Source organism: Petaurus breviceps, unplaced genomic scaffold (assembly GCF_028583685.1).
Source record: "Petaurus breviceps papuanus isolate PSGF00001 unplaced genomic scaffold, PetGlider_PUasm1.0 118, whole genome shotgun sequence".
Taxonomy (NCBI): Eukaryota; Metazoa; Chordata; class Mammalia; order Diprotodontia; family Petauridae; genus Petaurus; species Petaurus breviceps.
In genome coordinates, this window is record NW_027185616.1 from 21843621 (window position 1) to 21866176 (window position 22556).

General features: G+C 39.4%; 1 protein-coding gene across 1 annotated transcript in view; it reads left to right on the top strand.

The window, feature by feature from the left end:
• The window catches only part of SMC5 (structural maintenance of chromosomes 5), a 396836-nt gene that overhangs the window by 294238 nt on the left and 80042 nt on the right, over positions 1-22556 (top strand). Inside the window, exon 2 of the mRNA XM_069087011.1 lies at positions 22066-22382. Within this exon, the coding sequence (XP_068943112.1) occupies positions 22204-22382 (179 nt within the window). The 5' untranslated portion in view covers positions 22066-22203. The remainder of the gene's footprint in view (positions 1-22065; positions 22383-22556) is intronic.

Below are 22556 nucleotides of genomic sequence, written 5' to 3' on the forward strand. Positions count from 1 at the left end.
AGAGAGAGAGAGAGAGAGAGAGAGAGAGAGAGAGAGAGAGAGAGAGAGAACAGAAGAAAGTAGGATGGAGGGAAATGTACAGTAATCATCACTATGAATGTAAAGGGGACGAGCTCACCAGAAGAAGACAGCAGAATACATTAGAAACCAGAATCCAATACTATGTTATTTACAAGAAACACACTTGAAACAGAAAGTTACACGTGAGCTAAAATAATAGGCTAAAGCAGAATGTATTATCTGTTGATAGAGCAAAAAAGGCAGCTATCATGATCTCAGACAAAATAAAAGCAAAATTAGACCTAATTAAAAGAGATGATCATGGAAACTACACCTGGTTGAAATATGTCACAGACAACAAAGTAATATCAATACTAAACATAAAAACAAATGACATGATAACCAGATTCTTAAAAGAAAAGATTAAACAAATTACAAGAGGAAACAGATGGTAAAACGATACTAGTAGAGGACCTCAGAACTAGATAAATTTAACATAAAATAAATAAGAAATTAAAGATATGAATGGAATCTTATAAAAGTTATTTATAACACACCTCTGGAGAAAACTGAATGGAAATTGAAAGGAGTTTACCTTTTTCTCAGATGTATATGGTACCTTCACACAAAAAAAAATGACTATGTATAAGGACATAAAAACCTTACAAATAAATGCAGAAAAATTAAACATACTTTTTTGGGACTATAATGTAATAAAAATTACATTAAATAAAGGGCCTTGGAAGCATGGGTTAAAAATTACAGTTGTGCCTTCCATATAGTGGGTCTAGGGGCATGGCACATATATGATCTGAAAAATCCACACAAAATTTTTTTGGCCCTCCTTTCATACCAGAGAAGAAGTCTGAATTGTTCCAATATTAAAAGATAGAATATTGGGGAGGCCAGGTAGCACAGCAAGTAAGAGCACTGGCTCCAGTGTCGGTATGACCTGGGGATCGAATCCGGGTTCAGACACTTAGCACTCACCCAGAAACACATGGCCGTGTAACCTTGAGCAAGTTACTTAACCCCCAATTGCTTAGGGGTGGCCAGGTGGCTCAGCGAGTAAGAGCACCAGCTCCAGTGTCGGGATGACCTGGGGATCAAATCCAGGCTCAGATACTTAGCACCACACCCAGAAATAACTGGCCGTGTAACCTTGAGCAAGTTACTTAACCCCAATTGCTTTAAAAAAAAAAAAAGAATATGTTGATCCATATATTTTATGCATTTCTGAGTTTCTAAACTTTTTTGTGTTATCTGCTGGCCTGTGCATTATCTGCAGCTTCCAAAAAACTCCTCCAAAATTCCCATTTAATTTTTTATGCCACACCCAATCTATCAAAACTACTATGGGAAAAGTTGTGAGGTAGAAGGGATAACTATAATTGGAAACTAAATAATCTAATCCTAAAGAATGAGTTGGGTCAAAGAACAAATCAGAAACAATCAATAATTTCATTAAAGATAATGACAACAATGAAACTACATAATAAAATTTGTGGAATGCAGATAAAGCAATACTTAGGAAAAAACTTATATCTCTAAATGCTTTCATCAATAAGAAAGAGAAAGAACAGATTAATGACTTGAATAGAATATTTTTTAAAACCATGAGAAGAAAGAGAGAAGGTGGGCAGAGAAACAGAAAACTGAAAAATCTTTGGAGCATGACCCTCAATCTGAAAGCAACACGCAAGGGAGTTTAAGAAGCATTCATGCACTTTGCACTCAAGATCCAGCAAAACATATCTTTCATATAAATGAGCTAGGATTTGCATTCAGCTTTTAGTGGTATAGCAAGAAAGTTTACCACATCATCATTCATTTAGGAAACATTGGTTGCTAAATTTGGTTGATTAGATAAGAGAGCCTGGCTAACTCCTAAATTCTTGGAATTAACCCCCATAAATCAAAGATGTTCATTGCCTAAAATTTTGGGGGGAAGCTGGTCTGAGAGGACTGAAAAGCTTTTTAAAGTTTTATATTAGTATCTTTGACTTTCCCATATTCTTTTTTGTTGCCCTTCATTCTTGAAGAGGACCACAATGACAGAAGGGTGATGCAATGTCTTGCAATCGAATTGGATTGAAATGAGAAAGGGCTGTGCTTTTATATAACTTTCATTTCCAAAGATGTGATTCCTTTCCATCCTAACCCCGCCCCTGCCCAGCAAGTTAGCCCTCATAAAAGAAAAAGAGAGGATGAGCTCAACAAAACTAATCATGTCCATCAAGTGAAAGAGTCTTCATGGTGCTCCATAGCCATAGCCTTCCACTTATGCAAAGAAGGAAGTAGGCATATCATCTCATCTTCGGGGATGAGATTTGTGATTTTAATTATAAAGCATCCAATTTTGTGTTTCTGTTCTTCCAATTTAAATATGTTATTTTCCTGGTTCTGCTTCAATCATCAAGCAATTATTAAATTCTTAATTTGTATAAGCACTATGCTAAGAACTGAGCATACAAAGAAAAGCATAAGGGGAGACTAAATGGAAATTCATTCAACATATGCACTATGTGTTGTATTGTTGCATGACTCAAAAGGTAGTAGAAAAGATAATTCTAGTCTCTTCTCCATGGGAGACCTTTATTCCTTCCAGAAGGGGAAGTAGGAAGTCAAGGCCAGAGGTTTGCCTCTCTGCTCTCCTCATAAAGAGAGTTAGCAGACTAAAATTAGAGCTATTTGTTCCCTTAAATATTGTTAGTCTACGATATGGGATTTTGAGGTTCACTGTAACTTCTGATTGCTGTTTCATTAATAGGGCAAGTAGCACCCCCAAGGTTCATAATCACAGTTTGATTCATTTCCCACTGAAAACCAGTTCCACAAGGAACATACCTAACACTTAGCCAAGAAAATAATTTATTCAGATCTGTAACAAAATAGAAGTAAAAGACAATATCCACAGGAGAATATATACCATGCAATACAGAGTGAAGGTACTCTCCTTGAGAACGAGGTGACTCAACTTAACCAAGATAAAGAGTTCAAGATCTCACCCCAGGGTAAGTCTCATGAAGACTCTACTATAGCCAGTTGGGAATAAGATATGAGGAAGACTGCTCCACTCAAGTCTTCACGGCGTCTCTTCCTTCAGCAAAGTGAAATGAGTTTGGTCTCATCTATCTTCTATCTCAAAACTGGAAGTGAAGCTTATGCAGAGCATTTGAAGTGACTTAAAGCTTGAAGAGAAACAAAGAAACTGTCAAAAAAAAGAAAGAAACTCCTCTCACCCACTTTCACCAACTCCACCCTGACTCTCTCAAGTAAAGCAGGGCACTTGTCTCTACTAAGGAGAAGAAACCGAGTTTACATGTGCATTTGTGAGGTGATTCCAGATGGAAGGCACTAGCTGGGAAGGAATCAGAACTCTTGCACAAAGGATTTTAGGGGAGCCTAAAAAGAAGCCAAGAAGCAGAAGTGAGAAGAGAGTATGTTTACTGGACCATAGAGTATGGGGAGGGGAGTAAGGTCTAAGAAGACTGAAGAAGTAGGAAGAAGTCAGGTTGTGAAGGGTTTTAAAAGCCAAAAGGAGATTTAATATTTGATTCTATAAATAATAAGGAGCTGCTTGAGTTTATAGAGTAAAAGGATGAGATGGTCAGAATTGTAGTTTAGGAAAAATCACTTTGGTAGCTAAATGGAAGATAAGCTGGAGTGGGGAGAAACTTGAAATCAGGAAGATCAAGCAGTAGTGGCTGTGTGAATGGATTGAAGGTGGTATACTCAAGAGATATTGTGAAGGTAGAAATAACAAAACTTGGCATCACACTGGAGTGATTGCAAGACAGGAGTAAAGGATAACACTGAGGTTGTGAGCTGAAGGTATGGTAGCCTTAATAGTAATATGAAAGTTAAAGGAAAAGGGAGTGCTAAAAGTAGGGAGAAAAGATGAGTTGTTTCTTTCTGGCTGCTTGAAATTTTTTTCTCCTTGATGTGGGAGGTCTGGAACTTGGCTATAATATTCCTAAGACTTTTCATTTTGGGATATCTTTCAGGAGATGACCAGTGAATTCTGTCAATTACTATTTTACCCTCTTGTTCTAGAATATCAGGGCAGTTTTCCTTGATAATTTCATGAAAGATGACATCTAGGCTCTTTTTTTTTGACCGTGACATCCTCCTGGATCTACTTTTTAGGACAGCTGTTTTCCCAACGAGATATTTTACATTTTCTTCTATTTTTTTATTCCTTTGATTTTGATTGTTTCTGGATGTCTCACAAAGTCAATAGCTTCCACTTTCCCAATTCTAACTTGTAAGGAATTATTTTCTTCCACGAGTTTTTGTACCTTTTTTTCCATTTGATCAATTCTGTTTTTCAAGGCATTCTTCTTTTCTCTGGATTTTTGGGCTTCTTTCAACATTTGGCCTATTCTGTTTTTTAAGGTGTTATTTTCTTTAGTATTTTTTGTGCCTCCTTTATCGAGTTGTTCACTCTAATTTTTCTGTCCAATTTTTCCTTTTCCCCTCTTACTTGATTTTCAAAATCCTTCTTGAGCTCCCAACAAGCCCCACCTCATTTGACCAGCTGGAGATCACAAAGCCCAGGGGGGTGCAGCCAGCAAGCCATAACACCAGAAGCCCAGGTGTGCCTTAGCTCAACCAGGGGAATATGCAGACACCAGTGCTGGTGGCCACCAGCTGCTAAGCCTGCCTGAGCTGTAGCCCAGGGGCACAGAGGCAGAAACCTGAAGTGGCCAAACCACCCCTCCTCCACATGTTACTCTGTGAGCCTCGGGTAACTCATGGGAAACACTGAGAGTCCTGGCCTTGGCCTCATTCTAGACACCCAGAGACTACAGCACGCAAAGTCAACAACCAAGCCCCTAGCTCCCAGCCTTAGAATGTGGGTCAGAACCCTCTGAAACCCCAGAAGCAGAAATCCACTCTAACAGTCAGGGAATAGGCAATCACAATGTGCAAGAAGGAAGCTGAGAAATCAAAAGCAAGAATGATCCAATCCTATTATAGCAAGCAAGAACAACCAAATTCAGAGGACAACATGGACTCTATACTCACACCTGAGACCACAGAAGGAAATATGATCTGGTTTCAAGCCCAAAAAGTATTCTTGGAGGAGCTCAAGAAAGATTGCAAAAGCCAAATTAGAGAGATGGAAGATTAGTTGACCAAATCAGAAAAAAAAATCTCACCAAAGAAAACAAATCCTTAAAAAAGTAAAATTTGTGAACTGGGACAGGAGATTTGAAATCTAACTAGAGAAAATACCTTCCTAAAAAAGTAGCTTCAAAAACTAAGCAAAGAAAATAATTCACTAAAAATTAGAATCAGTCAAATCAAAGCTAATGACCATATGATGCATCAAGAATCAGTCAAACACGTGTGAACTTAAGAAAGTTGCTTAACCCTGACTGCCCTCCAAAAAGCAAACAAACAAACAAACAAAAAAGAATCAGTCAAAAAAAATATAAAGACTGAAAAAAACAGAAGAAAGTATAAATATCTCATTGGAAAAAACAACTGACCTGGAGAACAGATCCAGGAGAGAGAACCTAAAAATTATTGTTCTACAGAAAAGCCATGATGAAAAAAAACAGCCTAGACAACAAAGAAAACTGCCTGAGATCCTAGAATCAGATGATAAAATAGTTATTGAAAAAATTCACCAGACTCCTCCTGAAAGAGATCCCAAATTGAAAACTCCAAGAAATATAGTAGCCAAATTCCAGAATAATAAGGTCAAGGAGAAAATACTGCATGCAGCCAGAAAGAAACAATTCAAATGTTATGGAACTACAGTGAGGGTTCCATAGGACCTAGCAGCTTCTACATTAAAAGATTGGAGGGATTGGAATTTGATATTTTGTAAGGCAAAAGAGCTTGGACTGCAACCAAGGATCAACTACCCAGGAAAACTGAGCATAATCTTTCAGACAAGGAGATGGTCATTCAATGAAATAAGGGACTCCCAAATTTTCCTGATGAAAAAGCCAGAACTCAATGGAAAATTTGATCTCCAAATACAAGACTCGAGAGACATAAAAAGGTAAACAAGGAACACACACACACACACACACACACACACACACACACACATGCACATAACTTGTGATTCATCAAGGCAAACTGTTTATACCCCTGTATGGGAAGCTGATACCTGTCAATATTGAGATTTATATAATCATCGGAGAATTTAAAAGGGGTGTACCTAGATAGAGGATGTGGGTACAAATGAACTAATCTGATGATAAAAAACCTTATTAAGGGGTACAAAGGGACTGTAATGGGAGAAAAGGAAAGGAGGAGGCAGAAAAGGGTAAATTATGCCACACAAAGAGGCATAAAAACATACTATAGTAGAGGGAAAGAAGGGAGGGAGATGAACATCATATGAACTTTATTCTCATTGGTTCTGATTCAAGGGGGGATTAACATAATCAGTTAAGTTTAGGATTCTAATGTGAAAAGACACAAAAACTCATTATAGTAGAGGGAAAGGAGGGAGGGAGAGGAGCACTGTATGAAATTTACTCACATCAGCTTGGGTTCAAAGAGGGAATATCATGTTCCCTTAAGTATAAAAATGTATTGTGCCCTACAGGCAATAGCAGGGGTAAGGGAGAAAGGGGGGGGTGATTAGAAGGGAGGGAAATAGTAGTAAGGGGGAAGGGTGGGTAAAGGGAGAGAGGTGCATAGGGAAGGAATACTGAGGGAGGTGGTGGTCAAAAGGAAAACTCTTTAGGAGAGGAAGGGAGAAGGAAGAAATAAAAACATAAACAGGGGAGAGAAAAGGATGGAGAGAAAGACACAGATAGTAATCATAACTGTGAATGTGAATGGGATGAGCTCTCCCATAAAATGGGGGCAGATAATAAATAAATTTGACAAAGTTGCGGGATATAAAATTTATTTTTATATCCTCAACACAAATCCTCAACATTCCTACATATTTCTAATGAAGTCCAAGAGCAAGAAATAGAAAGAGAAATTCCATTTAAAGTTACTGTAGACATTATAAAATATTTGGGAATCTAACCTGCCGAAACATACCCAGGACCTGTATGAATGCAACTACAAAACACTTTTCACACAAATAAAGTCAGGTCTAACTAATTGGAAAAACATCAGTTGCTCATGGCTGGGTTGAGCTAATGTAATAAAAATGACAATTTTACCAAAATTAAAGTGCCAAACCAATCAATCTACCAAAAAATTACTTTAAAGAGCTAGAAAAAATAGTAACAAAATTCATTTGGAAGAACTAAAGGTCCAGAATATCAAGGGAATTAATGAAAAGAAATGCTGGGGAAGGTAGCCTAGCCATACCAGATTTTAATCTGTATTATAAAACAGCAGTCATCAAAACTACTTGGTACTGGCTGAGAAACAGAGTAGTGAATCAATGGAATAGATTAGGTACATGAGACTCATCAGTCAATGACTATAGTAATCTATTGTTTGATAAACCCAAAGACCCCAACTTTTGGGATAAGAACTCACTATTTGACAAAAATTGCTGGGACAACTAGAATATAGTATGGAAGAAACTGGGCATAGACCAATATGTGATACTGTATAGCAAAATCAAGTTGAAATGGGTGCACAATCTAGGTATAAAGGTTGATACTGTAAGCAACCCAGGAGAGCAAGGAATAGTTTATCTGTCAGATTTATAGAGAAGGGAAGATTTTATGACAAAACAGAAGGCAGAGAGCATTGTGAAATGCAAAATGGATAATTTTGATTACATTAAATTGAAAAGTTTCTGTACAAATAAAGCCAATGTAACCAAGATTAAGAGGGAAGTGGAAAATTGGGAAATAACTTTTTAAGACCAGTGTCTCTGATAAAGGCTTCATTTCTAAAATGTACAAAGACTTGAGTCAAATCTATAAGAATACAAGTCATTGCCCAACTGATAATTGGTCAAAGGATATGAACAGGCAGTTTTCAGAGGATGAAATTAAATATCTCTATAAGCATATGAAAAAAATGCTCTAAATCACTATTAATTATAGAAATGCAAATCAAAACTACTCTGAGGTACCAAACTACCAGTATCAAAATGAAAAGGGTGAAGTCACCAACACGGAAGAGGAAATAAAAACAATAATTAGAATCACAGCATGGAACAGGAAGAAGACAGCGAAGTCAGAACTCCTGCACCAAAAGCTTCCAAGAAAAATATGAACTGGTTACAGGCCATAATGGGGCTCAAGAAGGATTTTGAAAACCAAGTAAGAGAAGGGGAGGAAAAATTGGGAAGAGAAATGAGAATGATGCAAGAAAATCATGAAAAGCAAGTCAACAACCTGACTGAAGAAAATAACACCTTAAAAAATAGACTAGCTCAAATGGCAAAAGAGGCCCAAAAAAGCCAATGAGGAGAAGAATGCCTTAAAAAGCTGAATTTGCCAGATGGAAAAAGGATTTCAAAAGCTCACTGAAGAGAATCATTCCTTCATAATTAGATTGGAGCAAATGGAATCTAGTGACTTTGTGAGAAATCAAGATACTATTAAACAGATCCAAACAGATGAAAAAATAGAAGGCAATGTGAAATATCTCATCAGAAAAACCACTAACCTGGAAAATAGATCCAGGGGAGATAATTTTAAAATTATTGGACTACCTGAAAACCATGATCACAAAAAGAACCTAGAAATCATCCTTCAAGAAATTCTCAAGGAAAATTGCCCTAATATTTTAGAACCGGAGGGCAAAATAGAAATTGAAAGAATTCACCAATCACCTCTTGAAAAAGATTCCCAAAAGAAAACTAGGAATATCATAGCCAGGTTCCAGAGTTCCCAGATCAAGGAGAAAATATTACAAGCAGCCAGTAAGAAACAATTTGAATATTGTGGGAAAAAAATCAGGATAACACAAGACCTAGTAGCTTCTACATTAAGGGATCAAAAGGCTTGGAATATGATATTCCAGAGGTCAAAGGAACTAGGATTAAAACCAAGAATCACCTACCCAGAAAAACTGAGTATCATGTTTCAGAGGAAAATATGGTAATTCAATGAAATAGAGGACTTTCAAGCATTGTTGATGAAAAAAACCAAAGTTGAGTAGAAAATTTGACATTCAGATACAAGAAGGAAGAGAAGCGTGAGAAGGTAAACAGGGAAAAGAAATCTTAAGGAACTTATCCAAGTTGAACTATTTACATTCCTGCATGGAAAAACGATCATTGTAACTGATGAAACTTTTCTCAGTATGAGGATAGTTGAAGGGAATATAAATGTGTGTGTGTGTATATATATATATATATATATATATATATATATATGAGTGTGTGTGTGCGTATATATGTCTATATAGTAGGGTATATGTGCATATGAATACATATGTGACTGTGTGTATATATGTGTACAGGTATACATAGACAGAGGGCACAGAATCAATTGAATAGGAAGGGGTGATATTTAAAAAATAAAATTAAGAGGTGAGAGAGGAATATAATGAGAGGAGATGAGGGAGAGGCAGAATAGGGTAAATTAAATTATCTCATATAAAGGAGGCAAGGGAAAACTGCTACAATGGAGGGGAAGAACAGGAAGGCAAAAGGGAATGGGTCAACCTTACTCTCATTGAATTTGGTTTAAGGAGGGAATACCATACACACTAAATTGGGTATCACCCTACAGGAAAGTAGGGGGGAGGGGAACAGAAGGGGGTATGATAGAAGAGAGGGCAGATTGAGGTGGGAGGTAGTTAGAAGCACAGACTTTTGAAAAGGAACAGGGTCAAAGTAAAAAATAGAACAAGTTGGGGGTGGAATAGCATGTAGGGAAATAGTCTTTTACAATATGTGCACTATAGAAATGTTTTGCGTTAACTACATATGTACAGCCTATATTGAATTCCTTATCTTCCCAGTAAGAGTAGGTGACAATGGAAGAATGGAAAGAATCTGGAATTCAAAGTTTTAAAATCAAATGTTTAAAACATTATTATTATTGTTGTTGTTTACATGCACTGGGAAATACAGGCATTGGGGTATGGAGATCCATCTTGCCCTACTGGAAAGGTGGTTGGGGAATGGGGGAGGATATAGGAGAGAGCAGATTAGGGGAAGGGGTATTCAGTGGGATCACTTTTCTAGGTGGTGGGTAGGGGAAAGATGGGGAGAAAATTTGTAACTCAAAATCTTGTGGAAATAAATGCTGTAAACTAAAAATAAATATAAAATTTAATTAAAATAAATACTTAGAATGAGCTAAGGTTAGATAGATTCTAACAGAGCCAAGACTGTGGAATAGCAGGAAGTACAGCAAGCTTCCCTCACTAAACTCCTACAAACAGACTTAGAAAACATACTAGATAGAATCCTGATAGGGAAATACAAGACAAAATCACAGTGAATTATTTTTCCAGCCCAGGTTGGCATAAGGAAAAGGAGATAAAGAGGTCTGTGGATACTGTGGAAGGGCTCTGGCCAGACCACCACATGGGGAGTCCTCCAGCATGCACTGGAGCAAGAGGAGTCCTAGCCCCATGCAGGGCATGGTGCCAATGAGGGCACCTTCCGACCCATACCATAGCACCTCAATGGGAACAGATGCCAACTGGCAGTTTTGTTACCCATATCTAACTCCCAGTGAAAATACAGAGTGGGTTGAGGAACAATTTGTTCTAATAGGATAGGGGGTTTTAATGTACTACAAACTAAATACGAGTCAGAAAAGAATTGTATCTAAAAATGTTAATAGTATCTTGAGCTACATTAATCACTAAAATGTTCAGGATTGGGGACACAGCAATGCCATTATACTTTTTCATGGTCTCATCTTATCTAGAACATTGTGTTTAGTTTTTAATGTTACATTTTTTTTTAGAAGATAATGGCAGGCTACAGAAAGTTCAGATAAAGAAACCCAGAATGATGCGGGAACCAGAGATCACGCCATATGGGGACTGATTAAAGGGATGAGAAATATTTATCCTGGAAAAAAAGAAAATTTAGGAGAAATATCCAAGAAAGTGCTAGTAAATATTTACTAACTCACTGAAAATGTATTCATGACATATTTTTCAATTTAATCTACATTAACATTTCTTCCGTCACTTTCTTAAGTCAAGACAATCAACAAAACAATAAAGCAAGTGATGATTTGTAACATTTGTGGATTTCTGAAATGTAAATGCTCACACTGAAAATTTTAAAACTTACTCTTTCAGTCATATAGGAGCTGGCTCCAACACTAATATTGGCATTAAAGGCTGCCCTAAGGCCAGGGGCCAAAACCTTCTGCCCCCTTGCTAAGCTTCTGGATATCCCAAGAGCCACAGCCCAGTCAGACCTTATTCACTTCAACTCTTGCCTTCTGGTTAGACTTCCTGACTCCTCGAAGTTTAGTCATGTTTGCCTAGTTGGTTGGGACAGACCAACTATTCCTACCTGAAAAGAAACACACTAATTCTTGTTCATATCTTACATGGAAAGAGGCTCCCACATGCCTTCTTGGACATAGCAATATGGCAGGCTGTGCAGTTGAGGGTTCTGTCAAAACCTCAAGAATCAACCTTGAACTTCTAGTCATCTACTTTCATCCATAGACCTTACTGATACCTAGCCTGGATCCATTCTCAAATAGCTGGCATTCTTCTACCCCATTCCAATGATACTGAGCCTCCAATTGCCAAGAAACAAACTGCTCTCCCCAATCCTAACTATTCAGTCCCTCATTTCCAACCATCTCAACCTCATCCCATTAAAGTCCCATTCCAGATCTGCCAACCCATCCCATTCTGAACTCTAGAACTCCTGCTCCATAATTAATGACCTTCCTTTCATCGTATACCACTTTTTCTCTTGATCCTTTTAGCTTCCTGCATTTAGTGAGGCTCCCTCTAGATGATACTGCATTCCTAGCCAGCCTTTCCAGGACTGGTGGCGCTTTCATTCACACTCCCCTCTTCCACTCATTGATCCAGACAGGAAAGTCAGGATGCTATTTGTTCCCCATTGCTACTTCAGATTTTCTCTCTTCTTATATCACGCAGCGAATTCTTCTCCTGTGAGGCTCATGCAATTCAGATTTATCACCCAATTCAGTTTCTGCTAAAAACTCTCAGGACATTCTTCCTTTCTCTCAATAAGTTGTGTCTGACTTATAGTCTTCCTCTCCACCCCAACTTATGCCCTAATTCTAAGGGACTCCAGTGTACATGTTGATAATCTTCTAAATATCATAACTTCTCAGTTCCTCAACTCCTATAACCTCCACTCTCCCTCAGGTACACACAGGATAGCCATGCCTTAATCTTGCCATTATTCATTCTACTTCTATGTTCAAGAACTCTAAAATTTCTTTAACTGATCATAAGCTTTTATCTTTCAATAAATTCAATAAACATTTATTAAGTATATGCAAGGCATATGCTAAGTTCTAGGAATACAGAGAAGATAGTCTCTGCCCTCAAGGATCTTACAATATAATGGGAGAAGCCAATATATAAAAAAGGAAAGTGAAAAGGGGGCACCAAAGGATACCCAGTTCCCTGGGGTCAAAACCAAGTAGAGCTTACTTATGGAAAATGAAGAGTTACTTACCTAGAAAGTTCTGAGTCCTCTATAAAGAAAGGCCTTGGGAGAAGCCCTCTAGCCAGAGAGGAAGGGCAATTGAAGGAGCTGAGAAGGAATTGAATATCAAAAGTTGAGTCAATACTCATGGTGATGAAATTTCAAGGGATCAGTTTATCCTGACAGAGACATATTCATGGAGTAGCAACCAAGTAGACCCAATGATGGAAAAATAAGATACTTAGGGGTGGCTTTTCTTGGAACAGATGTTAGTCATCTTTTTTTTAAGCATTTTATTTTTATTTTCCCTAGTTACATGTAAAAACAATTTTTAGCATTCATTTTTAAAACTTTGAGTCCCAAAAAGGCATATACCTTCTTCTCAGCAGTACATAGTATATACACAAAAATTGACCATGTACTAGGACATAAAAACCTCACAATTCAGTGCAGAAAGGCAGAAATATTAAATGCATCCTTCTCAGATAATGATGCAATAAAAATTATATGTAATAAAGGGGAAATATAGACTAAAAACTAATTGGAAACTAAATAATTTAATATGAAAGAATGAGTGGGTTAAACAAGAAATTATAGAAACAATCAGTAACTTCATTCAAAAGAATGACAATAATGAGACAACATACCAAAATTTGTGGGATGCAGCAGAAGCAATTCTTAGGGGAAGTTTTATATGTCCTAATGCATACATGGTCAATAAATTGGGCATGCAACTGAAAAAGCTAGAAAAAGAACAAATTGAAAATCCCCAATTGAATACTAAATTAGAAATACTGAAAAACAAAGGAGATATTAATAAAATTGAAATTAAGAAAACTATTGAATTAATACATAAAACCAAGAGCTGGTTTTATGAAAAAACCAACAAAATTGATAGACCTTTAACCTGATATGATAAAAAAAGAAAGAAGAAAACCAAATTATGAATATCAAAAATGAAAATGGTCAATCTATCTCCAATGAAGAAGAGGAAATTAAAATAATAATTAGGTATCATTTTGATCAATTGCATACACATAAATTTGACAATTTTAGTGAAGTGGATGAATATTTACAAAAATATAAATTTCCCAGAGGGTAGAGCTAAAAAATTAAAATGGCAATTTTGCCTAAATTAAATTACATATTTACTGCCATACCAATCAATCTACCAAAAAATTACTTTATAGAGCTAGAAAAAATAGTGACAAAATTCATTTGGAAGAACAAAAGGTCCAGAATATCAAGGGAATTAATGAAAAGAAATGCTAGGGAAGGTGGCCTAGCCATACCAGATTTTAATCTGTATTATAAAGCAGCAGTCCTCAAAACTACTTGGTACTGACTGAGGAATACAGTAGTGGATCAGTGGAATACATTAGGTACATGAGACACAGCAGTCAATGACTATAGTAATCTACTGTTTGATAAACCCAAAGACCCCAACTTTTGGGATAAGTACTGGAAAAAAGTATGGCAGAAACTGGGCATAGAACATCTGACACTATATACCAAAATCAAGTCGAAATGGGTGCACAATTTAGGTATAAAGGCTGATACTATAAGCAATCTGGGAGAGCAAGGAATAGCTTATATATTTTTTTCTTTTTGGAAGGCAATTGGAGTTAAGTGACTTGCCTAAGGTCACACGGCTAATTTTTGTGTTGTGTCTGAGGCCGGTTTTGAACTCAGGTCCTCCTGAATCCAAGGCCAGTGCTCTATTCACTGTGCCACCTAACCACCCCAAAGAATAGCTTATGTAACCAAGAGTAAGAGGGAAGTGGAAAACTGTGGAACTTAATGTTGTAAACTAAAAATAAATAAATAAGTTTAAATTAAAAAAAAACTTTTGAATCCCGAATTCTCTCTCTTCTTCCCTTCCCACATTGAGAAGGCAAGCAGTTTGATACAGGTTATACATGTGCAGTCATGCAAAAATATCCATAATAGTCATGTTGTGGAAGAAAACATAGACCAAAAAAAAAAAGAAAAAAGAAAACCCTCAAGAAAAATAAAGACAGCAAAAAAAAAAAGTGTGTTTCAATCTGTATTCAAACACCATCAGTTCTTCCTCTGGAGATAGACAGCATTTTTCATCATAAGTCCTTCAGAGCTGTCCTGGATTGTTGGATTGCTGAGGATAGCTAAGTCATTCATAGCTGATCATCTTGCAGTATTGCTGTTACTTTGTACACAGTGTATTTCACTTTGCAAAAGCCCATGCAAGTCTTTCCAGGTTTTTCTGAGAGCATGTTGTTCATCATTTCTTAAAGTATTCCATCATAACAGGAAGAGTGGGACAGGAAGGAGCAGAGCAGATAAAAGCTTGAGCATGAGCTGGGACCAAGCAGAAATGAGAGGGAGATTGTGATATTCAGCACTCTGTCTGTTCTGTCTGTGTTGATGTTCAGCCACTCCCCAATTGATGGCCATCCCTTCAATTCTTTGCCCCAAGAAATGAGCAACTATAAATATTTTTTTACATATAGGTCCTTTTCCTCTTTTTTTTTTTTAATCTGTTTTGGGATATAGACCTAGTAGTGATATTGCTTGGTTAAATGGTACATATGGTTTTATAGCCCTTTGGGCATAGTTCCAAATTACTCTACAGAAGGGTTGAATCAGTTCACAACTTCACTAACATTGCATTAATGTCTCATTTTTCCCACATCACCTCCAACATTTGTCATTTACCTTTTCTGTCCTATTAGTCATTCTAATAGGTATGAGGTAGTACCTCAGAATTTTTTAATTTGCATTTCTCCAATCAATAGTGAGAATATTTTTTCATGACTATAGATAGCTTTGATTACTTCATTTGAAAACTAATCATATATTTTGATTGTTTATCATTTGGGGAATGGCTCTTATTTTTATAAATTTGACTCCATTCTCCATATGTTTGAGAAATGAGGCCTTTATCAGAGAAATTTGTTTCACTTTTTTTTTCACAGTTACTATTGATAACTGTATTTCCCTCCCTTCTATCCCCAACCCCATTTATTCTATTCTCTCTTTTCTTTCACCCTGTCCCCCCTCAAGTGTTTTGTTTCTGACGACTATCTCCCCCAATCTGCCTTCCCTTCTATAACCCCCCCCCCTTCTCTTATCCCTTTCCCCTCCTACTTTGCTTTAGGGAAAGATAGATTTCTATACCCAATTGAGTGTCTATGTTATTCCCTCTTTGAGCCAATTCTGATGAGAGTAAGATTCACTCAGTCCCCTCCCCTCCTTGCTCTTCCCCTCCACTGTAAAAGTTTTTTCTTGTCTCTTTCATGTGAGATAATTTACCCCATCCTACTTCTCCCTTTCTCTTTCTCCAAGCACATTGCTTTCTCTCACCCCTTAATTTTATTTTTTAGATATCACCTTTTCATATTCAACTCACACCTCTGTGCTCTGTCTATATTCCTTTTATACTACCCTAAAAATGAGAAAGGTATCATGAGTTATAGATACCATCTTCCCATGTAGGAAAGTAAACAGCTTAAACTTATTAAGTCCTGTATGATTTCCCTTTCCTGATTACCTTTTTATGCTTCTCTTGAGTCCTGTATTTGAAAGTCAAATTTTCTATTCAGCTCTTGTGTTTCCATCAAGAGTACTTAAAAGTCCTCTATCTCATTGAATAACCATTTTATTACCTGAAGGATTATACTCACTTTTGCTGGGTAGGTGATTCTTGGTTGTAATCCTAGCTCCTTTGACCACTGGAACATCATATTCCAAGCCCTCCATTCCTTTAATGAAGAAGCTGCTAAATCCTGTGTGTTATCCTGACTATTGCTCTATAATGGCAAGTAAAGTAGTGCTTTGCTGCTTGTTTCAGGTATTCAGGTGCCTTTGACACTCACTTTTGATTGTTCCGAGTCTTTTTTGGAAACAGTATACATTTGTGTTGCCCTTAATAGGCCTAAGGGAGTTTGGAGACCTTTCGTGCCCTTAATAGGCCTAACATCATCATATGGAACCCATGGTGTGAGGAACTTGCTGAAAGAGCGGAGCAGGAAGGGCAGAATAGGAAGGATGGAACAGGAAGGAGCAGAGAAGATAAAAGCTCAAGCACGAGCTGGGACCAAGCAGAACTGAGAGGGAGAATGTTTGTGATGGCCAACATTCTGTCTGTTCTGTCTATATTGATGTTACTTTGTCAGAACGAAGCATTCTGTCTGTTGAAAGAGGACTTTACTGCTGATACAGAAGTCCTGAAAGAGGGCTTTACTGCTGTTTATAGAAGTCCTGGGACTTTACTGCTGACTTGTGTTTGATTTCTCAGAAGCTTTGTCTCTTGGTTTGTGTTACTCTGCCAGACAGAAAGTGAATTGAGATAGTGACAGCAATGTGTGTAAATATTGTTGTAGCTCTGTTAAGCTTTGTCTTCCTAGAAACAGAAACTGCGAAGGACTTGGAGTGGAATAGTTCCTGTGGGCTGAGATATAAAACCAGTGCAGAGAGATACCTGGGTGTGAATCCAGGCAACAGTCAGGTGAATCCACTGGGAGCATGGAAAAGGAGCAATGGGGTTTGGAAGTCAGACTCTAGTTAAGATGAAAGACTTTACTTGGGTACTCAGTACTAACTGATGATATTGTAACTTCCTATAACCTAGGGGTTGATGATGTTTGTACTTTCTGCTACCCTTTAAGGATGATTGGCTTGAGAATGATTGGAAACTAGTCTGGAGTCAAGATGAAAGAAGACTTTACTTGGGTACGCTATATTGATTGAGGAGATTGTGCCTTACTGAATGATATGTTTTGTTTAAAACTATGTGGCCACCTTAGTAATAAGTTGTTACATTATATTGTTGTTAATGTTGTGCTTTAGTTTCTTGAATGTTTTGCTTTAGTTTATTGCTGAATAAATAGAGAATTCACTACACTATGTGATTAGATCCTTAAAATTATTCACAGTAGAAGTCCTCAGGAGAGTTGCTTGTGATTGGCTTTACAGGCTCCACAATACTTGAATTGTTTCTTTCTGGCTGCTTGCAATGTTTTCTCCCTGACCTGGGAACTCTGGAATTTGGCTATAATACTCCTGACAGTTTTCATTTGGGGATCTTTTCAGGAGGTGATCAGTGAATTCTTTCCATTTCTATTTTGTCCTCTGATTCAAGAATATCAGGGAAGTTTTCCTTGATAATTTCTTGAAAGATTATGTCTAGGTTCTTTTTTTTTATCATGACTTTCAGATAGTGCAATAACTTTAAATTTTTCTCTCCTGCAGTGTTGGGATGACCTGGGGATCGAATCCCAGGCTCAAACACTTAGCACCCACCCAGAAACACCTGGCCGTGTAACCTTGAGCAAGTTACTTAACCCCAATTGCTTAGGGGCGGCCAGGTGGCTCAGCGAGTAAGAGCACCGGCTCCAGTGTCGGGATGACCTTGGGATCAAATCTGGGCTCAGATACTCAGCACTACACCCAGAAATAACTGGCCATGTAACCTTGAGCAAGTTACTTAACCCCAATTGCTTTTAAAAAAAATTTCTCTCCTGGATCTATTTTCCAGGCCAGTTGTTTTTCCAATGAGATATTTCATGTCATTTTCATTCTTTTGGTTTTGTTTTACTGTTTCTTGATTTCTCATAAAGTTATTGGCTTCTATTTGCTCCATTCTAATTTTTACAGAATTATTTTCTTCAGTGAGCTTTTGGATCTCCTTTTCCATTTGGCCAATTTTGCTTTTTAAGGCATTTCTTCTTCTCATTGGCTTTTTGGACCTCTTTTGTCATTTTGGGTTAGTCCATTTTTTAAGGTGTTATTTTCTTCAGTATTTTTTGAGTGTCTTTTAGCAAGCTGCTGACTCATTTTTCATGATTTTTCTTGTATGACTCATTTCTTTTTCCAATTTTTCTCAACTTATTTGATTTTCAAAACCTTTTTTGAGTTCTTCCATAGCCTCAGACCAATTCATATTATTCTTGGAGGCTTTGGATATAGGAGCTTTGACTTTGTTGTCTTCCTCTGAAGGTGTCTTGATCTTTCTTGTCAACATAGTAATTTTCTACAGTCAGAGGTGTTTTCCATTGTTTGCTCATTTTCTCAGTCTATTACTTAACTTTTAACTCATTGTTAAAGTAGGGCTCTGCTTCCAGGGCAGAGGGTGCACTGTCCTAAGATTTGGGGGGGGGGGGGAGAAGGGGAGGAGGGATTTGGAGCTATTTTCAAAGATACTTCTAGGGACCTGTAAGTTTTCAGTTCTTTCAAGGTGGTATGACCTAAGGATAGGTGTTTTACTATTTTCTTGACCTGTGCTCTCGTCTGTGAGTGACCACAAGCACTCTTTGCTGTCCTGAAACTGTGAGGAGGGATCCCCCTCCACTATGGCCACAAGCCTTGCTATGCTAATGCTCTTCACCCTGCCACTCCCACCTAAGACTACACCCCGAATTCAGATATGGGCAATGCAACAGTCCTGCCTCAGTGCTAGCAAAAAGACCCCTGTAATCTCCTTCTGACTGGTTGTTTGATCGCCCTTACTGTTTGTGGGCTGAGAGCTCTGGAAGCAGCTATTGCTGATTCAGTCTCTCCCAAGGCCTGCGCCTGGTCTGCTGGGGCCCAGTCTGTGCTGGCATAGCCTGGGCTGGACTGAGCTCCTCTGTAACCTTGCTGCATCAGAGCTTTCCTGCTGACCTTCCCTGGTGTCTTGGGCTTGAAATGTCTTTCTCTCTATCTTTCTGTGGATTCTACTGCTCTAGAATTTGTCTAGAGTCATTTTTTACAGATATTTGAAGAGGTTTGGGGGTGAGCTCAGGCAAGTCCCTGCCTTTACTCCTCCATCTTGGCTCTGCCTCCTGGTACTAGTCAATTTTGATACAACCTCCACTAATAAGAACACATGGGACATCCAGGAACTGCTGCTTATGCATGTCCTTGAGTATTAGACCCAGCATGTGGCCTCCAGAAGGTACCAAGGCACATATTTTGCCCAAATATATTTGGTATATTTCTACTTTGAAGTGTGTAACATGTATTCATGCCAGAAACACAATGAAACTGGTAAAAAAAATTAAAATTATTGTAATTTACCCTAAAAAGAAAGAAAATGGAATCAGCACACTTTTTTTAATGTACAATTTTAAGATTATAAGCAAAATGGAGAAGCATTGTGGCATAACAGATACAGAGCTGTTTCCTCTGTCTCTTACTTGATCATCATTAAAGTCACGCCCACTGACTATAAGCGCCCCCAAGGTTCTGTCCTAGCTAGGCCTTTTATTTTCCCTGTACCTTTAAGCTTGGTGAATCTCATCACCTTTCATGAGTTCAGTTATCATCTCTGTGCAGATGATTTGCAGACCTGTATATCTAGTTCTTGTCTCTCTCCTGGCTCTAGTCCCACATCATTAATTGCCTGTTAAACATTTTGAACTGGATGTACTAAAGGATCTCAAACTCAGTATGTCCAGAACTCATTATCTTTCTCCACAAGTACACCTCTCTTTTAAACTTTCCTATTATTGTTGAGGGCACTTTGTTCCTTCCAGTCATCCAAGACTACAATCTCAGTGTAAATACTTTTAAAGGATATCTGTTGGGTGGGGGGGAGGTTTTAATCGACAAGCTATTTTTTTTTTTTAAACTAGGTCATGATTTTTTTTAACTGACTTGTGATTTCTGTGAAGTAGGTAACTCCTATCGAAGAAACTCCTTCTGCCAATCTAGATCTGTACTCATTAAGCAATTTTTCATGTTTGGGAGTTGGTGGGGGGCACTGAGAGGTTTTGTGACTATGGAGGGTAGGAGTGGGGAGTCACACAGTCAATATGCCACTGTTGTGAATCATTGAATATAGTTTTTGTGATTCTTTTTATCTACCATATCAGTGTATCAGGATGTCTCACTAATTTGTTTATTTTTTTTACTAGGGTCTCTAATGTGAAGAAAATTATGATTTTCATATTAATCAATATTTTATATGTAATGAATATACTAATAATTTTGATTTCTCAGAATTGCCTCTTCTGGCTTATAAGTCAGAAGCTTACAATGCAGTTTGAAATAATTAATCAAATTCTTGGCTCTCACAATCATTGCATTCTTGTTCCTGTCCACCTCAAGCGAAGCAAATCAAAGATTGTAGAACCTGTTCCAGTCACAGAACTTTTGTCCTGTGACCCAAGTAATGACCCCCAAGGACCTGAAACAATACTGTTTCCACAGAATTCCAGACCACTTGCATTGTGACTTGTCATGACAAACTACTCAGACCCTGGAAAATGAAAATAATTATTTGTAATACACTTTCCTACTCCCTTCTCACTTGTAACATTATATATACATATATATATATGTTTTAGTGAAGACAGAGATTTATGTATGTGTGTGTGTGTGTGTATATACATACATAAATCTCTGTCTCCACTAAAACAAGGTGGAATTCAGATCAGGAGAATTCCCGATTTGTGAATCTGTTCCTCATAACAAAACTAATTAATTAAAGGGCTACCTGATTACTGGCAGTGTGTCTCTGACCCGCTATTTCATCACTCTCAGGTTAGAGACTGGCTTAGTAAAATCCTGTTAACACCTGTTATCTTACATTATTTTTTTCCATCTCTGTTGCTTTTGGCACTTCATTTGCGCTTCATCTATCGTTTTTTTTTTTTTTTAAATACATTTGCTCATTTCCCATGATTCTTATCTCTGTCTGCTTCTGAATGGTCTCTGATGACCCTGGCTTGTTTTGAACTTGGCATCATCCCCATCTCCTCCCCCTCCTCTTTCACAGTCTGTTGTTATTTGGTGTCTGACTCTTTGCGACTCCATTCGGGGTCTTCCTGGCAAAGATACTGCCTTTAGGAAATTGTCATTTCCTTCTCCAACTCCTTCTAAGTGGTAAAGGACCGAGCAAACAGGCTTAAGTGGTTCGACGGGGGTCGCGCTGCTAGCTCAGCACAGGAGTCCAAGGCTTGGACGCCACGTCTGGCCCGGCGAGTCTGAACCAAGTTTCCCGTCGGTCGGAGTGACACAACGCTCATTACTGCAGTGATTGGCCGTATGGCGCAGCCTCTTAAGCAGTCTGTCTGTCCGCCTCCCAGCCCCCTTGGGGGAGGCCAGATGGGCCGCTCCTAGACAGACAGCGTGGCCCGCAGTCTGGCGGCACTGGGGAGGGTCTGGGTGGGAAGCAGCGGAAGGCCGCCTGGAGATAAGGGTGACAGAGGCTGGGGAACCGCTACGGTGGGAGGCAGGCCAGGTCAGGCGGGGGCAGATCCAGGAGGGCTCAAGGGGGTCCCCAGAGCCTTTGGGGGGGAAGTGTCGGCTGGGGCCCGTAGCGCCCAGCTGCCCCCCTTCCTAACACCAGCAACGCTCCTGGCACGTGGAGGGACGGCGCCGGCGGAGGCGCGGCGACGCCCCCGGGGCCAGCCGCTCGCCCCTCCCGGCGGCCCCGCTGGCCCCCCCGTCACCGCCCCCTCCGCTGCCTGTGACGTAGCCACCGGCGCATCCATTTCCGTTGAAACTGAAAGTGTTCCTCCCGAAGGCGGGGCCTCAGCCCGGGGGCTCCTCCCGCGGCGGCGGAGGGAGAAAAGGCCAGGGCCGAGGGGCCGCGCAGGCGCAGCCGCGGGAGCCGGAGCCCGGCGCGCGCTTTTTTCTGCGCTGGAGTCGCGACCGAAGGCTTGCTTCTGTCTTTCTTCTTCTTCGCCCTGGACGGGGCCGAGGCCGGGGCCGGGGCAGCCGGACCGGCGGCGATGGCGACCGCGGGCAAGAGGAAGGCGGACCCGGACGTGGGTCGCCCCAAGAAGACGACTCCGGATCGCGAGGAGACGAGATGGGGGAGGAGGGGCAGCCTCCTACCCCTGGCTTCGCGGGCGACTCTGCCGAGATTCGTGGAGGGCTCCATCGTGCGGATCAGCATGGAGAACTTCCTGTGAGTGAGGCCGTGGTGGGCGCGCCGAGGCCGGACCCCCGCAGCGGGGGGTCTGGGCGGCATCTCTAGGCCGCCTCGGGGCCTGCGGCGCCGGCGGACCCCAGCCATCCCCCTCCTCCCCCCCCCGCACCCTCCCCCTCCCCCCCCACTCTCCCCCTCCCAAAACCGCCCGCC